The 22,792-nt window shown below is 42.8% G+C and overlaps 1 protein-coding gene and 1 pseudogene across 1 annotated transcript; one reads left to right on the plus strand and one right to left on the minus strand.

Moving 5' to 3' along the window:
• LOC127914383 (zinc finger protein 180-like) overlaps positions 1–22,792 on the minus strand; it is a 184,517-nt pseudogene that overhangs the window by 156,218 nt on the left and 5,507 nt on the right.
• LOC118365120 (zinc finger protein 271-like) lies at positions 9,421–21,001 on the plus strand. Its single transcript, XM_035747078.2, has 2 exons — positions 9,421–10,011; positions 18,327–21,001. Exons 1-2 carry the CDS (start codon positions 9,672–9,674, stop codon positions 18,968–18,970), a joined length of 984 nt encoding a protein of 327 aa, XP_035602971.1. The 5' UTR covers positions 9,421–9,671; the 3' UTR covers positions 18,971–21,001.

Below are 22,792 nucleotides of genomic sequence, written 5' to 3' on the forward strand. Positions count from 1 at the left end.
TACTATCAGACATCCCCAACTAGGTGCATCGCTCTCTGCATCACTCTGCCTTCTGTTTGCTAAAACGCAACTCCTCCATGCTAATGCAGAAATCCCTAGTTATACCAATACCATAGACCTACTGTAGGACCCATAACTTCACCTAACAACAACATAGACCTACAGAAAGGTGCCTATATTGGAGACCAAAAGTTGTCTGGCACACTGCTTAGGATTTCAACAACTTTAAAAATGTATTTCTAACATACAATCGTCGATGTTACTACTAATGGGAAAACAAGACAAAATGTGACACTTATTGTTCACTTGACTGTCTTCAGACAAATGTCAAATAATTAACATTCATTACAGATGTCATTGTTTGTACAACATCATGGCTAGGCTGTTGGCATAAACTTTGGATTTACAGTGGATTTATGCTGTTGTGGGCCTTAAACCATCTGTCTGACTGTTGTTCACACAGGAGAGAGACGTGACTATCGTGGATCCTCTGGGGGGCCTCAACAACCTCGTGATGCTGAGGAGGCAGAGAAGAGTCTCTCCACATCAAAACACCTCAAACATCAGCTGAGACTCACAGGAGAGAATCCATACTGCTGTTCTGACTGCAGGAAGAGTTTCTTAAGATCCGATTCACTAACAATACACATGAGAATTCACACTGGAGAGAAACCTTTTAGCTGTAATCAATGTGACAAGAGATTCTCTGATTAAACATCAGAAAATACATGGAGTTGTTTCATGATATCAATGAAACTATGTCTCAATGTAGAATGTTTTAACATTGTAGTAGGAGTATTTTAATGATGTTCTACCTTACCGTTTTGCCCTGTTCAATTGATTGCAGCATGATATGGATATTAGCCTCAGGGGAAAATCCAGGCTCTGAATTGATAGAGTATTATTAAACAAAAAGTGACTAACAAAAAAAAAAGAGCTGTGTTACACTTACTGCGTTGGTGACCCACTTGAATCAAAATGCAGTACTTCAAAATGTAGTGAGCTGTTTTCTACAAGTGCAAAAAAATACATGTAATATGATAATTGTTGCAGATGTTTGTGTATATACACACACATGAAAGCAGTATAATAAATTGGTCTATAATCAATCTGACATCACTAGTATTTCTTTACAAATTTCAAGTGCTAATTGTCTTTATTCCAATACTGAAGAAGCATGCTTCAAATCACCTACTCATATTTCAAACATTCAGCCTGACAAAAGATACATGATTTTTTTTATATTGCCTACATATTAACAAAGGGGTGAACATTTGGTTTTGATTTTCATATTTACAATTGATGTAACATTTAGTAATCATTATTCATGCAACCAGCTGACCATTTTTGGGTACAGTTATATTGACAATGTTGCCCTGCTTTTAGATATAATTATATTGACGTTGTTACCCTTCTTTCAGAATATCAAGATTCATCCTCAGATGTGCCAACCCAAATGCTTGACATTGGGGACTGGGCCCCGATCCAGCAGCATGCCTATTGAGTGAACTCTGAAACGAGAGAGAAGCTCCACAGTGAGGTGGAAAGTTACTACGGATATTGCAGGAGTTTCCTCTTGAAATCCGACATGTCCGTGTTTAGGACAACTTGGTTGCTGATCGTCTCAAGGGTGGGCAGTCAAAAATGTTTGCGTTTAGTCAGTGAGTTGCCATGGATCACAATTGATTTTGACTGCATGTTTTTCCGTTTTGGAGATGAGTTTTGTTTGGGCTCGTTCCAAGGGGACCAGAGTTCTAGAAGCTAGTGAGTTTTAGGATTCTATAGAAAGAAAAATGAGAAAAGATACGTTTGTATATTGTTATTTAGAAATATGTGTTTTTCTTGTTTTTAATTGTTGATAGCCAGTAGACACTGTTTATATTGGAGAAGGTGAAGCATTGTAGTTGATTATAATGTAAAATGGAAGTTGTTTTCTGGTGGTGAGCAAACTTGTGCAACACAAATATAGGATATATTTGTTGTCTTAAGGGGGAAGGTGTTACAGGCTTTGGTTTTTCCAGCACGTATAGCTCGTTAGCACGTAGGACGCACCGATTGGTGTCACCTCGTTATTCAGTATGTGTTACACCTGTGCTGGCTTGTCCATCTCGTTAGTGGGAAGGTGTTTCACTGAGCTGGTCCAGGTTCTATTTAAGAGTGTCTGGCCCAGTGCTCTAGTTGTCTTGATAGATGTGGAGAGTCAACACCTTTAGTTGCTCTACTTTTTGGTTTTTCTTTTTTGATTTGATTCCTGTAAAAAGTTTGAGGTGGTGGGACAGGTGCGCCAATCGCCCGTGAGGAGATGGCGCAAAGTACATCTGGACCGTCGGTTCCGGGGATTGGACTGGCCAACACGGTGCGCTTTTCTTGGCGGGGAAAAGAGATGGAGCCTTGGGGGAGAGAATCCTTCGGGAGGAACATCCTAATGGGGCACCTAAAATTGAAGGTTAGAGATGTTCTCTGCCTTCAGGGGAACCCAATGGAGAAGGGGTTTGATGTAACCCTATATTTGGAAGAAAAACACAATGAGATTATGAAGACGGTGACGGAAAGGAAAGAAGGTCCCCTGTGTCATTACACGGTGACCAGCCTGGCAAGAAACAACTTCAGGGTGGTCACCGTAACCATGTACAATCCGCACGTGAAGGACGAAGAAGTGAGGGCCTTTCTGGGGAGGTACATGGACAATGTCTCTTCAGCGAGGTACCTCAGGGACTCCCTGGGTTTCTGGAATGGGAAGAGAGGCTTCCAGGCGTTACTCAGGAGTCCCCGAAGAGTGTGGATGGCTACCTCCATCCTCCGGCGATGTTCTCCTGGGGGCTGACAGGGGAACACTCTACTATGCACGTCAGCCCCCGTTCTGCAGGCGTTGTATGGCCTACGGCCATACCCTGGCCTCGTGCAGCAACAAGAAGTGTCGCTTTTGTGGGTCGGAAGAGCACGAGGCCAGGGAGTGTGACGAGCCCAAGGCTTGCCACGGGTGTGGCTCCCGAGAACACCTGTGGCGTGATTGCCTGGCTCGTCACAGGTCATACGCGTCTGCAGCTGGGGGGGGATGGGGGGAGAAAAGAAAGGACGCGTGCGGATTGTACGGATGGCACAGGGGAAAGGACGGAGAAGGACGAAGAAGGGAAGAAGGAAGAGGCGAAAAGAAAGAGGAGTGAAGATGGAAAGAAGGAAAAAGAAGGAGAGAAGAAAAAGAAGGCGGAAGAACAGGAAGGAGCGGAGAAGAGGGAGAGTGGGACAGTGGTGCGAGAAGGAGTGGAAGAGGGAGTGGTGACAGTGACGGGGACGGAGGGAGGGGGTGGGAGGGGGAGATGGGGGAAAGGAGTGGGGGGACAGCCTGCCAGGCTTCCTCGAGGTCGAAATTAGGGAGTTGGTGGAGGATTTAGCGGGGATGGGACGTTGTGTCTCCCCGCTACCTCCTTCACCAAAGAAGAAAGGGATGAAGAGGGGGAGGGAGGGAGGGAGGGGGGTGTGGAGGGGGGGGCTAAGAGAGTGGCGGGGGGGAGGGTAATTTGTCCTCCCGGTTTGCCTCAGCCCCTTGCATTTTAGTGGATGACTCCAGTGAGGGGTCGGTGGGCTGTTTGCTAGAGGGATCCCAACTCCTGTTTGAGGGGATGGGGTCCCCTACATGCAGCCCCGAGGCAAACAAGGAGGGGGGGGTGGTGGGTGGGGAGGGAGGACCAACACACTGCCTGGGTCATGGGTTGGGATGGAGGACGGGGGGGCGTCAGGAGAGGAGAGGACGTCCCCGCCGGTGGAGATGGACCATGGGAGCATCGGGTGAGTCTCCTGTTTTTTCTTTGTTTTTTTTTATTTTTATTTGTTGTTAATAATTAAATGAATAGTTGTGTTTCTTTTTTTAGTCTAAATGTTAGGGGGTTAAGGAATAATGTTAAAAGGAGGGCGGTTTTTTGTTATTTAGAGGGTGTGGGGTTTGATTTCTGTTTTTTACAGGAGGTTCACCTGAGGGATGGTGGGGATGTGTGTAGATTTAAGAGGGAGTGGGATAAGGGGGAATCTTTTTGGGGCATAGGAGGGGTGCACTCAACAGGAGTAGGGATTTTGTGTGGGCATAGAGAGGTTAAAATAGAGAACACTTTTGTAATAATGCAGGTTAGAGTTTTGGGGATAGATGTTAAGTTTAGAGAAGCTAGATATAGGTTAATTGGGGTGTATGGGCCACAGGTGGCGGCAGACAGGAGGGAGATGGTGGACTGTCTGGCGCCCCTGTGTGTTACAAACAGGCACTTGGTGATAGGAGGAGACTTTAATATAGATTTAGGGGTAGGCGGTGATAGCAGTGCAGGTGCCATCTCTGGGCTAATGGCTTGCCATGGTCTGGTTGATGGTGGCCTGCACACTACTCCGGCAATGGTCGGTCCTACATGGCGCAACTCCAGGGGGGTTGCGCGGAGGCTCGACTACATTTTTGTATCCAGGTCTTTGGGTCAGTTGTCTGGGCGGCTGTTGCCTGTTTTCTTCACGGATCACGACGGGGTGTTCCTGCAGGTGGGGTTGCCTGTCTGCCTCTTCGGTAGGGGGTACTGGAAGTTTGATCGGGATATACTGGAGGAGCAGGCTTTCGTTGACGCATTTTTTTGTTTCTTTCGGAGGCTTGACGGCCTCCGGTCCATGTGTGAGGGGGTGTTAGAGTGGTGGGATTTAGTTAAGGGGAGGATAAGGGCTTTTATAATAGGATATTGTAGAAGGAAAAAAAGGGAGGAAAGGAGGGAGGTGGATCGTATCCAAAGGTTAATTGAACTCTAGTACGAGGCAGGCAACCTCGGCGGGTCGATTGACTGGGAGAGATTCGCAGCCCTAAAGGCGCAGCTCAGGGAGCTGCAGGAGCAGAAGGCTCAAGCTTTCCTGGAGCGTGCGCATAGTGGCTTTCTAGAACATAATGAGACTTGTTCCGCTATGTTCTTTAAGTCGGTTAGGGCCAGGCAGAGTAGGAAGGTAATGCATGGAGTTAGGGAAGAAAATGGTAGTATAGTAAGTAAACCAGAGGAAATGGTCAGGGTGACAACTGATCATTTCCAAGGTTTATTTAAGGAAAGGGAAATAGATGTAGAGCAGGGAAACGTGTTTTTAGAACACTTGTCCCGGCGGTTGCCAGAGGACATTAGAGACGTGATGGAGGCCCAGATCTCACTAGAAGAGGTTGAGAGCGCTCTTAGGAGGATGGGAAAAGGGAAGGTGCCTGGGATGGATGGGCTGCCGGCTGAGTTTTACCTCAAGTTATGGGGTATACTTGGACCAGTGGTTCTCGAAGTCTTGAAGGCCATCCTTGAGACGGGGGGCCCGGGGGGATCAATGGATGTTGGTGTGCTGTCACTTCTTTATAAGAAGGGGGAAGCAACTGACCTTGGCAACTGGCGGCCTTTGACCATGCTGTGCGTAGATTACAAGATTCTTGCAAAGGTTTTAGCAGACCGGTTGCGCACAGCCCTTCCCTACGTCGTCCACGAGGAGCAGACGTGTGGGGTAGAGGGCCGCTCTATAAGATGGAACCTACAGTTGATCAGGGATTCCATCGCTTGGGTTGAAGATAGAGGGCTGCCTTTAATGGTAGCAGCGCTAGATCAGGCGAAAGCTTTTGATCGCGTGAATAGATCTTTTCTATTCAGGGTGTTAGGTAGATTAGGATTTGGGGAGAAGTTTATAGGATGGATCCGTACTTTATATGTCGGAGCGGGGTGTCGAGTTAGTGTAAATAGTCACTTAGGTGACGTTTTGACCTCTCGTCTGGGGTCAGGCAGGGATGCCCACTCTCGCCTCTCCTCTTCGTTCTGTACATGGAGCCTCTGGGGGCTGCCATTAGGGCAGACACAGGGGTGGAAGGCTTGTTGATCCCTGGAAGTGGTGGGCTGCGTGTTAAGATGACGCAGTACGCCGACGACACTTCCTTGCTGTTGTGCAAGGACTCGTGCCTGACAAGGTCCCTTGCCATCTTTGGGGATTTCACCCGAGCGTCGGGAGCAGTTCTGAACCATGCAAAGTCTTCCGTCAAGTTTTTCGGAAGATGGCGCGGTAGAACGGATGTGCCTGGGGGGTTATCTCTCTGTGAAGGGGCCCTGAGGATTCTCAGGGTTCATTTTGAGACCTCCGGCGCAGCGACGCTAAACTGGAACATGCGTATCGCAGTGGTACAGAGGAAGCTAGCAATGTGGAAGGCTAGGTATTTCTCTTTTATGGGCAAAGTCCTGGTCCTAAAGGTGGATGTGTTGCCGTCTCTTTTGTATTTGGTGTACATCTACCCATTGCCGGCTTGTCTGAGGAGGCCTCTAGTGAGGCTTGTGTTTCAGTTTATGTGGAGTGGCAGGTGCGAGTGGGTCGCCAGGGCACGCATGATCTGTCCCATAGGGGAGGGAGGTAGGGGGTACCACTTTTCCCCCTCAAGCTGGACTCAATTTTTGTTTCTTTCTTGTTAGCGGAGCTTGCTCAGCCAGTGATACACCCGTCCGGTTACCTCCTGCGGGTGTTCTTCTCGTACCAGGCGAGAAGCGTAATGGTGTGGTCTAACGCAGGTCCTCGGGCGGAACAGCTGCCGTGGCACTTTGGTCATGCGGCCAAGTGGCTGCGTGCGCACCCCGAGGTTGAAGTTGCCCGAGTAGGTTTAGACCACAGGCACCTGTACGAGGAGGTCAGGCAGGCAGAGAGTCCTGCGCCCGTAGCGGGTATCTCTTCAGTGGTCTGGGAGGGAGTGCAGGCGCGGGGCCTGGACAATGGGCTCAAGGACCTGAATTGGTTGAGCCTTCATAAGCGTTTGCCGGTACTTTCCATCTTGTACCGGTATAGTTTGGTGCAATCCCCCACCTGTCCAAGATCCTCTTGTGGCAGGGAGGAGACTGTGCGCCATGCCTTCTGGGACTGTGCCTTTGCCGGACTAGTCTGGGCTAGGGCACGGGTGATGCTAGGTGTGGTTAGGAGTGATTTTGTTTTGACATGGGCTAGGCTAGAGAGAGGCGTAGGGAGAGCAAAGGGAATGGATAGGAATAGGTTTCGGCTCTGGCTTCTCATGAGTCTCTTTAAAAAGGGACTGTGGGAAGCCAGGAAGAATTTAGTCAAGACAGGGAGAGATTGGGGGGTGGAAGGGATAGTGAGAAGGGTGGAAGGTGATTTGAGGGGGAGGATGAAGAGGGAGGAGAGGAAGTGGGGGAAGCATGCGGCACGGGAGAGGTGGAAAGGGGGTTTAGGGCTGGGAGTGTTAGAGTGAGTTTGGTAAGGGGATAGATTAGGGAAGGGGAGATAGGGAAAGGGTTAGGTATTGGTTAGGTATGACGGGGAGGGACGATGCTCCCCTGAGGTTTGTTTTTGTTTGATATTTTTGTAAATAGAATTAATTAAGAATGAATGAGAGATATGATTTTGTAAAGTGTGAATGGTATTGATTGTAAATAAATTATTTTAACCACCTTTTTGGTTTACTTCCTGTCTTTAAGTTTGGAGTGGGTTTTTCTTTTGTTTTCCTTTTCTTGGGCAGATTTAGTGGGTCTCATGGTGGGTGTCTTTTAGGTCCCAGTTGTTTTTACTAGTGAACTTTCATTGGATACCCCTATAGAGCCCATCCTAAAAAAAGAAGCTTATATTTTGGGTTGGATATTTTAACATTTTAATCAATGGCATTTCCTTAGGATGCTCATTAGTCTTTAAGTTATTAGTTTTTTTTATCCTCTTATGTTTGTGTACTAAATATTTCTGTTTATTTTCTTTTTTTTTCCTGTGAAGCCATTGTTGCATCCTTGTCTGAAATGTGCTGTATAAATAAAGCTTGATTTGAACATATTGCAAAACAAATTATCCCAATGACTGACCAATCAACAGACTCTTGGTCCATTTTAGTATGAAAAATAGTATCAATCCCACTTTTCCAGCCTGCTGAAGGAGTGGTAAACACCACCCACGGCTCTACCAGGGACTTGAGGTGGTCTCCCACAGCTCTGTTTATGTCATGTTCCATTTCTTGACTGCTCCTGCAACACAGAAACACATTTAGTCATGTTATATAGAACACTCAAAGTAATGGATATGGAGCATCTATGGCCTCAGTTAAACCTGGCAACTAAATGTGACTTCTGTCATCAGATCACTCCAAGCTGCATTAGGTTCAGATCAACCAGGATGGGTCTTTGACATAGTCTGGAAGCAGCCAGGCCACTGAATATTTAAAATGCAATGTCAAAAGATGAGTGGGGAAAAGTACATTTTACACAAGTGACCTTCATAATAAATTAAATCAAATGTTATTTGTCACATATGTTATTGTGGGTGTGGCGAAATGCTTGTGTTCCTAGCTCCAACAGTGCAGTAATATCTAACTAAATGCTTGGGTTCCTAGCTCCAACAGTGCAGTGATATTTAACAATTTCACAACAAATACATAATACACACATCTTAGTAATGGAATAAGAATATATAAATATATGGAGGAGCGATGTCAGAGTGGCATAGACAGATACAGTATAATAGAATACAGTACATACTTATGAGATGAGTAATGCAGACTAAGATACAGTAGAATAGGATAGAACCTAGTCTGTTCATTATATACATCTACATGATGTATTGTTACACCATGTAGGAGCAGTATGGACCTAGTCTGTTCATTATATACATCTACATGATGTATTGTTTCACCAACAAATAAAGGGAAATTATATTGTTTTATACTGATACAATTGCTCAGAGAAAGATATTTAGTTTAACATGTAATTCTCAAAAGGTAGGGGTCTGAATTATTGCCACCCATGTTTTCAATACTCTAGCACCCTCCCCTTGGGAGGATAACGACATTGAAATGTTTTATGAGATTAGAGAACACATTGGGTGGGATCTTAGACCGTTCCTCCATACAGTGCTTATGGACTGCCCTGTTCAATTCAAACCATAGGTTTTCAATGGAGTTGAAGTCCGAAGACTGAGATGGCCGTTGAAAATGTTGATTTTGTGCCCAATTAACCGTTTCTTCGTGTGTGTTGATGTGTCTTGCTGGAAGATCCACTTATGGTCGAGTTTCAGCCTCCTAGCAGAGAGGTAACCAGGTTTTGGGCAAAAATATCCTGGTAGTGGGTAAAGTAAAGTTTATTTATTTTATCGTCATTTTTGCTCATCTTTATCAAGGGTATCAATAACTAGGTGCTTACTTTGATATCTAGTTATTTGAATGAATCAGTAATACACATATGGAGTAGATTTAGAGTTAGTTTTAAATTATCGTAAAAACTATTGTTGCTCTTTGTACGTGTTGATATAATATTCTTATTTAATGGAGATGAAAAAACGTTTCCCTAAACTGCTTTATAATATTAAAATGAATTGAAGAATTTTTTTTTTTTTTTTAAATCCCTCAACTGCGTTTCCTCCCTCCAGACAGCCGATGCGAAATGTGTCTTTCAGGCGATGTTTCTACTGTGACGTAAAATCTAGTGGACGGAACGCTTCTTCAACAACTGCAGCCACCTCGGTAGTTAGCTGGACAACAAAGTCGGAACATTCAAGTTCTTTAGACAATTTACTGGTTTATTTGCCACTATGATTTAAACATACTTATGTGGAAACAACGAGCTACCCCATTTAGTTTAATATTTAAATTATAAGTCAAATTGCTGGCTGGTTAAGTAAGCACTAGTCTAGTCGCTAATGCTAACTAGCTAACATCTCCGACCATGAGCTCACTCAACTACTCTCCTGCTGAAGAAGAGGAGGTCTGCTGGACTGAGAAAGAAGCTCTCGTGAAAGAGGAGGAGGGAGAAGAGGCTGTTACAATACAAAAACAAGTAGAGGGTGAGGCTGTTACCGTGAAAGAAGAAGAGAAAGACGCCTTCAGAGTGAAAGAGTTCGAAGATGTTACTGTGAAAGAAGAGGAATATTCGGTTTTTGGAGTGGAGGATGAAGTGAAAGATGAAGAGGTTTTGGGAATGAAGGATGAAGAGGGGGAGATTACTGTCACATTAGAGGAGGAGGAAGAAGAGAGGACTGGAGAACTGATTAACACCAGTAAATACAGTAAGTTATCTTATAAAACAGGGACATTGATCTGAGTAACACCAGTAAATACAGTTTTTATTTATCCTTTATTTTACGAGGTAAGTTGACTGAGAACACGTTCTCATTTGCAGCAACGACCTGGAGAATAGTTACAGGGGAGAGATGAGCCAATTGTAAACTGGGGATTATTAGATGACCGTGATGGTTTGAGGTCCAGATTGGGAATTTAGCCAGGACACCGGGGTTAACACCCCTACTCCCACAATAAGTGCCATGGGATCCCTTAGTGACCTCAGAGAGTCAGGACACCCATTTAATGTCCCATCCGAAAGACAGCACCCTACAGAGGGTAGTCTCCCCTGGGGCATTGGGATATATTTTTAGACCAGAGGAAACAGTGCCTCCCTACTGACCCTCCAACACCACTTCCAGCAGCATCTGGTCTCCCATCCAGGAACTGACCAGGACCAACCCTGCTTAGATTCAGAAGCAAGCCAGCAGTGGTATGCAGGGTGGTATGCTGCTGGCAGATAGTGAGTACTATCTTGTAAAACAGGGACACAAACTCTGCAGTTGTTAATCTATTATGTGATTTCTAAAAGGGCGTTCTACACTTAAATATGTTTTTGTACTGTCGGAGTTGTTCATGACGTCGTCCAGTGGTTAAAAAAAAAACTTTTCTTGTTGAAAAGTGATATATAAATACAGTAAAGTATAAACACATTAAAGGGAAACAAATAATAACAAACAAATAAATGTTTTGAGCAAAATAGTGTATTTATAGACAACTGCAAACTAGAAGGAGTGAGTGATGTCATAGTAAGGCCTTCAAGGAGTTGGCTTGATGGGACGTCGTGATGTCATCCAATAGGCGATCTTCAGTCGAATATTCATTATTCCTTCATGTTCTGTCAAGTTGATCTAGAAATCCATTTGTAATTAATTCTGATTAGACTTTGTTTACTTACTGTTTGAGGTGAATAAAGCATTACTTTGAGAAGCTCCAGAACTCATTAGTGGTGGTGCGTTACGACAATCAGAAATACTATCAGACATCCCCAAATGGGCACATTTATAGGCCTACATTTGCCCTCAGACCAGGTAGACTAGTCCTACTTCTATATGCGTAATTGGGTGTGTGTCCTTATTCAACATTGACAGGAGTGTTTCAAACAAAATACAATTCATAAATTGACATCTTGTGAAGTAAGGTCTGGGTGGTCTGCCAGGTGCTGTTTAATTTAGTATCCATTTAGGTCGGCATCGGGAATTATTTTATTTTCCCATAGTATGTTTTACAGAAGTTGACCGACTGAAAAGGAGTGTAACTTTATGACTTTTGAATTCGGGCTAAACTTTGAACATTGAGATATTAAAGACATGATAGATCAGGCGCAGAGTATATAAAGGAGTGAGATTTGTAGAAAGACATAGTGGCTGTGGAATGTGCTGGGTGGACGGGAGGAGATCACAGGATTGCTATAAGGGAAGTGGATGGACATCTGTGGATTAGGCGAAGGAAGGGTTGAGGTCAGGTCAGATCCCCTGAAGGGAGTAATAAGGGTTTAGTATCCTGTTACCCTCTTCCTGTCGACCCAGAAGATGTTAGGATTGGAGAGAAGGAGTGTCCAAAGTGTGGAATATACATTTGTCTGAACTATGGCTGTAACGACCCTTTGGGAAGATTTGAACTTGGTTAAGCTTCTCTAGTGTCTGTGAGTTATTTACTCTGAAAAAATAGAACCTAACACTATAATTACTGTTCCCTGAAGGAGAGAAATGAGGTGCAAAACCGGTTTGGCCCCGCCCCTTCCTGGGTCGGTGTAGAGCGGTATTAAATTTAAGGAATAAACCCGAGCCTCATGCTCATCACCAGCGGAAGGCGGGCTTCCTGCGAGGTGTGAATTTAATAGCATGTTGTACCTAGTTTTCCTCCTTCAGGGAACAGTAGTTATAGTCATAGCATTACGCTTGTCATGTGATGAACTTCAACTTAAATACGGGATCTTGCTGTCGGACAGTTTATTTCCATTCTGAAATGCACTCGAACTATGTATCATTTAGTTGCTCCTTATGTTGCGCTGGGAAAACAGTTTTCATCGGCACAGAAATACTAAATCATTTCAGAGTTTGCTATATCCAATGTTTTTTTAACTGTCATCTTGCAATCCAAGATGGCGTAGCAGTATGACGTGTTTGCTGTTGTAAATGTTGTTGTTTTTCCGTCTTTTTTGTATATATTGCAAAATATTTCAATCTTTTCATGTTTTAAATTAAATATACCTTCCGGCAACCCGCCTCACCCAATGTGATACGGATCTGCTAGTGTTTTTAGACCTTATAGCTAGAACCTCCATCAGCAGCTAGCCATCAGAAGCTAACCAGCGAATTAGCTACTAGCTATTTAGTCATTGTTAGCCACTGCTAGTGACCTTTACCTTTTTAGCTCAGACACCAGCCACTTTTAGCCTGGATAATACCTGCCAGTCTGCACAGAGCAATGTCAACCATGAGCACATTGGAATGTTTTTCTCCACCACATCACCGTATTCTTGCTGTATTCTCGCTCTGGACCAATACACCGGATAATTGCAGCTAGCTATCTGCCACCGAGTGTCAAAGCCTCGAAGCTAGCCTTGAGCCAGGCCCATCTCCCAGCCTGCTCAGTGGACCCTATGATCACTCGACTACACAGCTGATGCCTCCCAGACTCTTCACTAAGGTGACTAGAAGCCAATACATCAACGGATTCCTGCTGTACGCTCTGGATCTTTGCACCGGAGTGGCCATAGTGGCTAACGCCCTTGTCCCGAAGCTAGCACCAGTTAACCTCGAACCAGGTGCATCTCCCGGCAAGCAAACAAAATTACTCCAGGTACAATACCTCTTTTGCCAATTCTCCTGCACCCTTTGTCAACACGGAGCCCCGCCGATCCATCACGACTTGTCTGATGTGCCCTCAACCGGCCTTTGCAGAACGTCGGTGACGCCCTTGTCCCGAAGCTATCACCAGTTAGCCTCGAGCCAGGCGCATCTTTCGGCTAGCGTAGTAATGACTACCTAACGGCTTCCCTGGTTCATATATTTCTGTTCATTGGGACCCTATGATCACTTGGCTATATAGCTGATGCCTGCTGGATTGTTCATTAATCACGGGTCTCCATTTTGATTATCTGTCGGCCACAGACTCGAACTCAGGCCCTATGTGTAGTTAACTGACCCTCTCTGCCCATTCATTGCCATTTTACCTGTTGTTGTCTTAGCTGTTGTTGTCTTAGCTGATTAACTGTCTTACCCGTTGTTACCCCTTGGTTCACTCCAGACCTGACTTCCCTCGATCAGAACAAAAACATACTGTGGTGTACTGCGCTAGCATCGTATAGTCCCCGGGATATGCATCTTTTCAGAGAAGTCAGGAACCAATACACACAGTCAGTTAGGAAAGCAAAGGCTAGCTTTGCATCCTTTAGCTCTAACTCCAAAAAGTTTTGGGACACTGTAAAGTCCATGGAGAATAAGAGTACCTTCTACTCCCGCCCACTACTCTGAGGCTAGGAAACACTGTCACCACCGATAACTCCACGATAATCGAAATTTCAATAAGCATTTCTCTACGGCTGTCCCATGCTTTCCTCCTGGCTACCCCAACCCCGGCCAACAGCTCCCCAACCCCGGCCAACAGCTCCCCACCCACTGCAGCTACTTGCCCAAGCCTCCCCAGCTTCTCCTTCACTCAATTCCAGATAGCTGATGTTCTGAAAGTGTTGCAAACCTGGACCCGAACAAATCAGCTGGGCTAAATAATCTGGACCCTCTCTTTCTAAAATGATCTGCCGCCATTGTGGCAACCCCTATTACTAGTCTGTTCAACCTCTCTTTCGTATCGTGCGAGATTCATAAAGATTGGAAAGCTGCTGTGGTCATCCCCCCCTTCAAAAGGGGTGACTCTCTAGACCCAAACTGTTACAGACCTATTTCCATCCTGCCCTGCCTTTCTAAAGTCTTCGAAAGCCAAGTTAACAAACAGATCACTGACCATTTTGAATCCGTCTGAATCCGTCTCCGCTGTGCAATCCGGTTTACGAGCTGGTCACGGGTGCACCTCAGCCACTCTCAAGGTACTAAACGATATCATAACCGCCATCTATAAAAGTCAGTACTGTGCAGCCGTCTTCATTGACCTGGCCAAGCCTTTCGACTCTGTCAATCACTGTATTATTATCGTAAAACTGACTAGCCTACTGATCCTTAACTTCGGCAATGTCATTGACAAAATATCCTCCAATACTCAACTCAGCAAACTGGATGCAGTCTATCACAGTGCCATCCGTTTTGTCACTAAAGCCCCATATAACACCCACCATTGCGACCTGTATGCTCTTGTCGGCTGGCCCTCGCTACATATTCGTCGCCAAACCCACTGGCTCCAGGTCATCTATATGTCTTTGCTAGGTAAAGCTCCGCCTTAACTCAGCTCATTGGTAACCATAGCAACACCCACCCATAGCACGCGCTCCAGGAGGTATATCTCACTGGTCACCCCAAAAACCAACACCTACTTTTGCTGCCTTTCCTTCCAGTTCTCTGCTGCCAATGACTGGAAAGAATTGCAAAAATCGCTGAAGTTGGAGACTTATATCTCCCTCACTAACTTTAAGCACCAGCTATCTGAGCAGTTTATCGATTGCTGCAGCTGTACACAGCCCATCTGTAAATAGCCCATCTGTAAACAGTCCATCCAACTGCCTACCTCATCCCCATGTTTTTTTTTTTTTTTTCTCTTTTACACACTAGTATTTCTACTTGCACATCATCATCTACACATCTATCTCTACGGTGTTAATTTGCTAAATTGTAATTACTGCGCTGCTATGGCCTATTTTTTTGCCTTACCTCCGTACTCCATTTGCACACACTATATACATTTTTCTATTGTGTTATTGACTGTTTGCTTGTTTATCCCACGTGTAACTCTGTGTTGTTTTTGTCACACTGCTTTGCTTGATCTTCGCCAGGTCGCATTTGAAAATGAGAACTTGTTCTCAACTTGCCTACCTGGTTAAATAAAGGTGAAAAAAAATATCCTAACTTTATTTTAGTCACATGTTCAACTATCATCAGCTGATCCAGGAAATCATTTTCTGAATGACAGTCACATGACAAACATCACGACATGCAACAACAACCAAAGTGCTTCTTCATTCATTACTCTGGTAAAGACAGATATGCCATGCTCCATGTTGGATCCAACATCCCAACTTTGGTCATAATGTGTAGAGAACTGTTCCTTGGTGGATAGGCTATTGTACAACACGCACAGCTATTTTCCTTTATTTGTTGTTAGGTGACGTTATGGGCCAATTTGGCAAACCATGTACAATCCCTCATTGTCAGGCTGATGGAAAAACTAGCCAAAGAGCATTTTACTGGTTGAAGTTTTTTTTTTTTAAGTACGAAGCGGTTGATTTGCGATGATGACGCAAACATTATATTGAGCAGGATATTCAAACGAGCCTTACAATTATAATCCAAAGTAGTGTGAAATGCACTAATAAGCAACCTGGAAATGGAGGTTACTCCCCTGAGTTTTCCCCCATTCAAATTCAGAATACATTGTGAAAAACTAAAGTCTTTACTCACCGTTTTTGTTGCAGGCAGATATACTACATCCATATCTATCGGTTTCCTCATTAGCAGCGAGGTGTTTCTGCAATCAAATTGTGTGTTTATCACCCTCATGTCGCAATTTTAGCAAACACAGAAAGGGGCCTATATTGGAAACCAAAAGTCATCTGGCTCACTGCTTAGAGTTTCAACAACATGAATAACTTATTTCTAGTCTACAATCTTATATGTTACTATTAATGTGAAAACAAGACAATATGACTATTCTTGCTCATTTTAAGACAAATGTCAATTAAGACAAATGTCAAATAATCTTTACATTCATTACAGGCGTCAATTGTTGTACAACATCATGGCTACGCTGTTGGCATCACTTTTACAGTGGATTTTCGCTGTTGTGGGCCTTTAACCTGTCGAGGCCAAGTGTTCCGCGAGCGGAACCCCACCACAACATTCCGCTGAAAAGGCAAAATTCATTAACCTCTTCAGTCGACCCTCTACTTTTTCGAACATTCTGTTAAAAATCACGCAACATTTCAGCGCCCTGCTACTCAGGCCAGGAATATAGTATATGCATATGATTAGTATGTGTGGATAGGAAACACTCAGACGTTTATAAAACTGGTTAAATCACGGCTGTGACTATAACAGAACGTGTGTTTCATCGAAAAGTGCAAGAAAATCTGATCACTGAAAATGGAAATAAATATCCTTGCGCCACTTCCAGGAATTGTTCAAAGTGAACCGAATTACATGAGGCCGAGGTTTCAGTGCCTACAGCTTCCAGACGATGTCTAGAGTCTTGTCATTTGATTCAGCTTTGATTCTTGGTCAAACCGAATCAAGGGAATCGATTCCCTCCGGTCTCCGACCGGATATTTTGGTTGAGAGTTACACAGACATTTTTTCCAGACGGACAGCTAAAGAGTATACTTCGCCTCGTGATCAATTTGATCGCTTATTAACGTTTAATAATACCTAAAGTTGCATTACAAAAGTATTTCGAAGTGTTTTGTGAAAGTTTATCGTCGACTTTTTGAATTTTAAAAAATGACGTTACGTTATGAAACGCTATTTTTTTCCGTTTATCACACAGTCTTCATAGATCGATATCTAGGCTATATATGGACCGATTTAATCGGAAAAAAAGACCCAATAGTGATTATGGGACATCTAGGAGTGCCAACAAAGAAGATGGTCAAAGGTAATGAATGTTTTATATTTTATTTGTGCGGATTGTGTAGCGACGACTATGCTAATTATTTTGTTTACGTCCCCTGCGGGTCTTTTGGGGTGTTACATGCTATCAGATAATAGCTTCTCATGCTTTCGCCGAAAAGCATTTTAAAAATCTGACTTGTTGCCTGGATTCACAACGAGTGTAGCTTTAATTCAATACCCTGCATGTGTATTTTAATGAACGTTTGAGTTTTAACTAATACTATTAGCATTTAGCGTAGCGCATTTGCATTTCCAGAGATGGGACGCCTGCGTGCCAGGTAGGAGCAAGAGGTAAAACAAAAAAAATAAAAAATGTAACTTTCACACATGAACAATTCCAATACAGCAAATGAAAGATAAACATCTTGTTAATCTACCCATGGTGTCCGATTTCTAAAATTATTTACAGCGAAAGCACAACATATGATTGATTATGTTAGGTCAGAGTCAAGTCACAAAAACACACACAGCCATTTTCCAGCCAAAGATATGAGTCACAAAAAGCAGATATATAGATAAAATGAATCCCTAACCTTTGATAGATGCAAGTGTTATTCACATAATTAAAGATGGACTGATCCTCTATGCAACCGCTGTGCCAGATTTCAAAAAACTTTACGGAAGAAGCATATTCTGAGAACGGCGCTCATTACCTGATTATAAGCAATTAGACAATTCCGCCATCTTGGAGTCAACATTAGTTAGAAAAAACACTAAATATTCACTTACCTTTGATGATCTTCATCAGAAGGCACTCCCAGGAATCCCAGTTCGACAATAAATGACTGATTTGTTCCATAAAGTTCCATAAAACCCATCATTTATGTCCAAATAGCCACTTGTTGTTCGCGTGTTCAGCCCAGTAATCCATCTTCATGGAGGCGCGACCATTTCCTCCATGACAAAAACTCAAAAAGTTCCATTCAGGTCGTAGAAACAAGTCAAAACAATCAATCTTGAGGATGTTTTTAACATATATCATCAATAAGGTTCCAACCAGAGAATTTCATTGTCTGAATAAAAGACCTGGAACGAGAACATACTCTCTCGGGAGCGCGCTTAATGAGACTGAGGTCTGCCAGACCACTCACTAAAAGGGGTCTCATGAGCCCCTCCTTTAGATCCTAGTTTTAAGATTAAACTATAAAGACGGTGACATCTAGTGGAAGCCCTGGGAAGTGCATGCACATCCATAACTATCAGGAATTTAAATAGGCTCTGTTTTGAAATTCGACTTCTCACTTCCTGTGTGGATTTCCTCTCAGGTTTTTGCTTGCCATATGAGTTCTGTTATACTCACAGACATCATTCAAATAGTTTTAGAAACTTCAGTTTATTTTCTATCCAATGCTAATAATATGCATATATTAGCATCTGGGACAGAGTAGGAGGCAGTTCAGTTTGGGCACGCAATTCATCAAAAAGTGACAATGCTGCCCCCTAACCTAACAGGTTTAACCATCTGTCTGACTTTGTTGTTCACACAGGAGAAAGACAGAATTACTGTGTATCCTCTGGGGAGCCTCAACAACATCATGATGCTGACAGGGCAGAGAAGAGTCTCTCCACATCAGAACACATCAAGAAACACCTGCGCAGATCCACAAGGAACAGATCTCACTGCTGTTCAGATTGTGGGAAATGTTTAAAATCTTCATCAGAACTTAAAATACACCTGAGAAATCACACAGGAGAGAAACCTTACTGCTGCTCTTACTGTGGGAAGAGTTTTACTCTGTCAACCTGCCTGATATCACACCAGAGAACACACACAAGAGGAAACCCTTATAGATGTGATCAATGTGGGAAGAGTTTTCCTCAGGTAAGAAACCTGATATCACACCAGAGAATACACACAGGAAAGAAATCGTATAGCTGTGATGAATGTGGGAAGATTTTTACTTGTTCTAGCTATCTTGTTGTACACCAGAGAACACACACCGGAGAGAAACCTTTTAGCTGTAACCAATGTGGGAAGAGTTTTACTCGGCCAAGCAGCCTGATATACCACCAGAGAACACACACAGGAGAGAAACCTTATAGCTGTGCTCAATGTGGGAAGAGTTTTACTATAGCTAGTGTGCGGACTAGACACCAAAGAGAACACACACACAGGAGAAAAACCTCATAGCTGTAATCAATGTGGGAAGAGATACTCTGATAATAGATATCTGATTTTTTTAAAATTTTATTTCACCTTTATTTAACCAGGTAGGCTAGTTGAGAACACGTTCTCATTTACAACTGCGACCTGGCCAAGATAAAGCATAGCAGTGTGAACATTATTGTGGCAGTTTGTGTACATAGCACATTTTATGTTTAGGTTTAAGATATCAAACTCTTTCTATATATTGGTTATTAATTTAGACACGTTAACTGTGTTTTGACATGGGGGCTATTCCACCGAAATGTAATTGAAAAGAAGACGATGCCCAACGTCCAATATTTGTTTGGTTCTAGTTGAAAATATGTATTTTCGGGTCATTTTTTAAATGACTTTAAACCAACGTAATTTCAGTAGCCAAGTGGTTAGAGCGTTGGGCCAATAACCAAAAGTTTGCTGGATCGAATCCCCGAGCTGACAAGGTAAAAATATGTTGTTCAGCTCCTGAACAAGGCAGTTAACCCACTGTTCCTAGGCCGTCATTGTCGATAAGAAGTTGTTCTTAACTGACTTGCCTAGTTAAATAAAAAGTGGACTATCCCCTGAAGCTAGTGATTTTTTAGATTCTACAAAGAGAATTTAGAGAAAAATAATACGATTGTGTATTATTATTTAGAAATATTTTTTTCCTGTCTTCAATTGTTGACAGCCAGCAGACACCATGTCTATATTGGTGAAGGTGAAGCATTGTAGTTGATTATAATGTGAAATGGAAGTTGTTTTCTGTTGGTGAGCAAACTTGTCCAACAATAATATAGGATATATTTGTCTTAAGGGTGAAGATTTTACAGGCTTTGGTTTTTCCCATTTGTGTTTTGAGTTTGGACTTTAGCACGTCAAGCGTGTTAGCAGGTAGGATGCACTGATTGGTGTCACCTCCTTAGTCAGTATGTGTTACACCTGTGCTGGCTTGTCCATCTCGTTAGTGGGAAGGTGTTTCACCTGAGCTGGTCCAGGTTGTATTTAAGAGTGTCTGGCCCAGTGCTCCAGTCAACACCTTTAAGGTTTGCTTCCTGTCTTTAAGTTTGGTGTGGGTTTTTCTTTTGTTTGCCTCTTCTTGGGCAGATTTAGTGGGTCTCACGGTGGGTGTCTTTTAGGTCCCAGTTGTTGTTACTAGTCAATTTTCAGTGGGCACCCTCAGTTTCTTTCAGAACCCTTCCTAAAAAAACGAGCTTAAATTTTGGGTTGGATATTGCATCCGATTAATATTTATGTTCATTAGTCTTTCAATTGTTAGTCTTCTGTTGTGTACTAAATATGTTTACAGGAACAAACAATGAAAATAAAGCCATTGTTGCATTCATGCCTGAAATGTGCTGTATAAAGAAAGCTTGATTTGATTTCAACAAAATTGTATTTTTTATTTCACCTTTACCAGGTGGCCAGTTGAGAACAAGTTCTAATTTACAACTGCGACCATGCCAAGATAAAGCAAAGCAGTGTGAAAAAAACAACACATGGGATAAACAAAAGTACAGTCAATGACACAACAGAAAAAATCTATATACAGTGTGTGCAAATGGAGTAAGGAGGAAAGGCAATAAATAGGCCATAGTGGCGAAATAATTTAAATTTAGCAATTAAACACTGGCGTGATAGATGTGCAGAAGATGAATGTAGGGGTGCAAAGGAGCAACAATAAATAACAATACAGGGATGAGGTAGTTGGGTGTGGCTATGTACAGATGGGCTGTGTACAGGTGCAATGATCGGTAAGCTGCTCTTTCCGCTGATGCTTAAGGTTAGTGAGGGAGATATATGAACCCAATGACCGACCAATCGCAAGACTCTTGGTCCCTCTTAGTATGACAATCCGTATCAATCCCATATCAAAGGATTCAACAACTGAAAACAGAAAAACAAATGGATCAAACAGATCAAGCCTGCTGAAGTTCTGGTGGAGTGGTAAACACCACCCCCGGCTCTACCAGGGGCTCGAGGTGGTCTCCCACAGCTCTGCTTATGTCATGTTCTGTGACCTTGCCGTTCCATTTCTTGACTGCCCCTGCAACACAGAAATAAACACATTCAGTCATTATATATAAAAACACTCAAAGTAATGGATATGGAGCATATATGGCCTCAGTTACACCTGGCACCTAAATGTGACTTCTGTCATCCGATCACTCTAGGCTGCATTAGGTTCAGATCTACCAGGATGGGCCTATGACAGTCTGGATGCAGTCAGGCCACTGAATATAAATATTCAATATAAAAGAGATTCAATATAAAGAGATGGGGTGAATGAGTGGGGAAAAGTACATGTGACACAAATTACCTTCATAATATCAAAGAACAAATGTGTGTCTGAGGGAAAATTAACTTTCATAGAGCCAGAAGGGGTGAGAAATTACACCAATATCAGTGGAACATTTGCACTAATGTAAATAAACATAGATGATGAAACATATTTCCTCTTGCTGACGTGATGAACCGCTAAGGGGACATAAATATTTTGCATCTAAACCATGTGACCTCTCACCTCTCTGGCTATAGAAGTGCTCTTCCTAACCAGTCCCTCAACAGCTCTCTGACTGAGCTCCACCCTCACTGGGTCTTCAGAGGAGAGGAAGGCTGAGGAGGGATGGAAGGATGAATGGATCAGTCAGTCAATAAAGTGTAGAGCTGCTGTCTTGACAAAATCACTATTTTAGTAGTTCATTAAAGTAAATAATGCTTTATGACTGCTGAATAACAACTATAAATCACTTAGATCATGTATTTTCAGGTAGCGATACATCCTTGGGACGTCCCTAGCCCGTTGAGGTTGACATTTAAAAGGGTTAAGGTAGGGTTTAGGGTAGGGATGTCCCAAGGATCCCGGATAGCATTGACCATTGTGCATTCCTCTGTCTCTTTTACATAGCAGGTTCTGACTTCTGATATGAAAAAATATGAAATATCCTTATTATGTGAAATTGAATTAAACAATAATGTATGTTAATGCTAATATGATGTCCAATATTCCATGATGTTTCTATATGATAACAATAGAGTAATATATTTAATATGCCATATACTATTTTTTAACAGTTTCACTAATTCATTTTTATAAACTTAATTATTATGATTCAAGGTCAGTTCACGTCTCACCTCATACTGTATTGGAGCAGCAGCAGCTGACTTGATCGTTGATGCTAATCATCATGTTTTGAATCTGAGAGTAAATAGATCCGACGACAACTCTAAAAATGAAGGGTTCAACTGGAGTTGTTCTCAGATCCCCTAAGAACCGTAGGGTTCTTGGTCAATTAAAAACAGCCACAAAAGGTTCTTCAAAGAAGTTGTTAGAAGGTGGGTTCATCGAGGAACCTCCGTTATTGTTGGACTTTTTCCGGGAACTTCGCAATTACAACTGAAAACGATGGTGACAAGTTTGGATGCGACAACAAGTTAAAAAGGTTCAATTGGGTTGATGTTTGGCTCTGAATATGTTTCGAAATCTATATATAAATAATAATAAAACACACAAAAAAATTAATAACGAAGACAATTATGGTTTTCTGTGAATATCTTCCGTAACGTTACTATAGTTAATTACCGTAAATATTAGAAAGTCGGGTTTGACTGTCGGCGTTGTATGAGCTACAGTAAAGTACCATTATCTAGCTAGATAACGTTATGTCCTAACTAGGCACAACGAGGTTTGGATTATTTCCCTCAACTATATTCTATCCTATATATTGTATATCGTTTCCATGAAGCGAAAATGGCTTTACGCTCATTAACGTAAGTTTCCAATCTAGAGCAGGTCTCACTTTTGTGAGAATGAACTAACTAACGTTAAGG

Source organism: Oncorhynchus keta, chromosome 32, assembly GCF_023373465.1.
Source record: "Oncorhynchus keta strain PuntledgeMale-10-30-2019 chromosome 32, Oket_V2, whole genome shotgun sequence".
NCBI classification, from domain to species: Eukaryota; Metazoa; Chordata; class Actinopteri; order Salmoniformes; family Salmonidae; genus Oncorhynchus; species Oncorhynchus keta.

Bases quoted from the DNA above. Each gene is read 5' to 3' on its own strand.
- LOC118365120 (XM_035747078.2), top strand. From the start codon at position 9,672: ATGAGCTCACTCAACTACTCTCCTGCTGAAGAAGAGGAGGTCTGCTGG. The intron at 10,012-18,326 runs GTAAGTTATCTT...TTGTTCACACAG, and splicing joins GATTAACACCAGTAAATACA to GAGAAAGACAGAATTACTGT.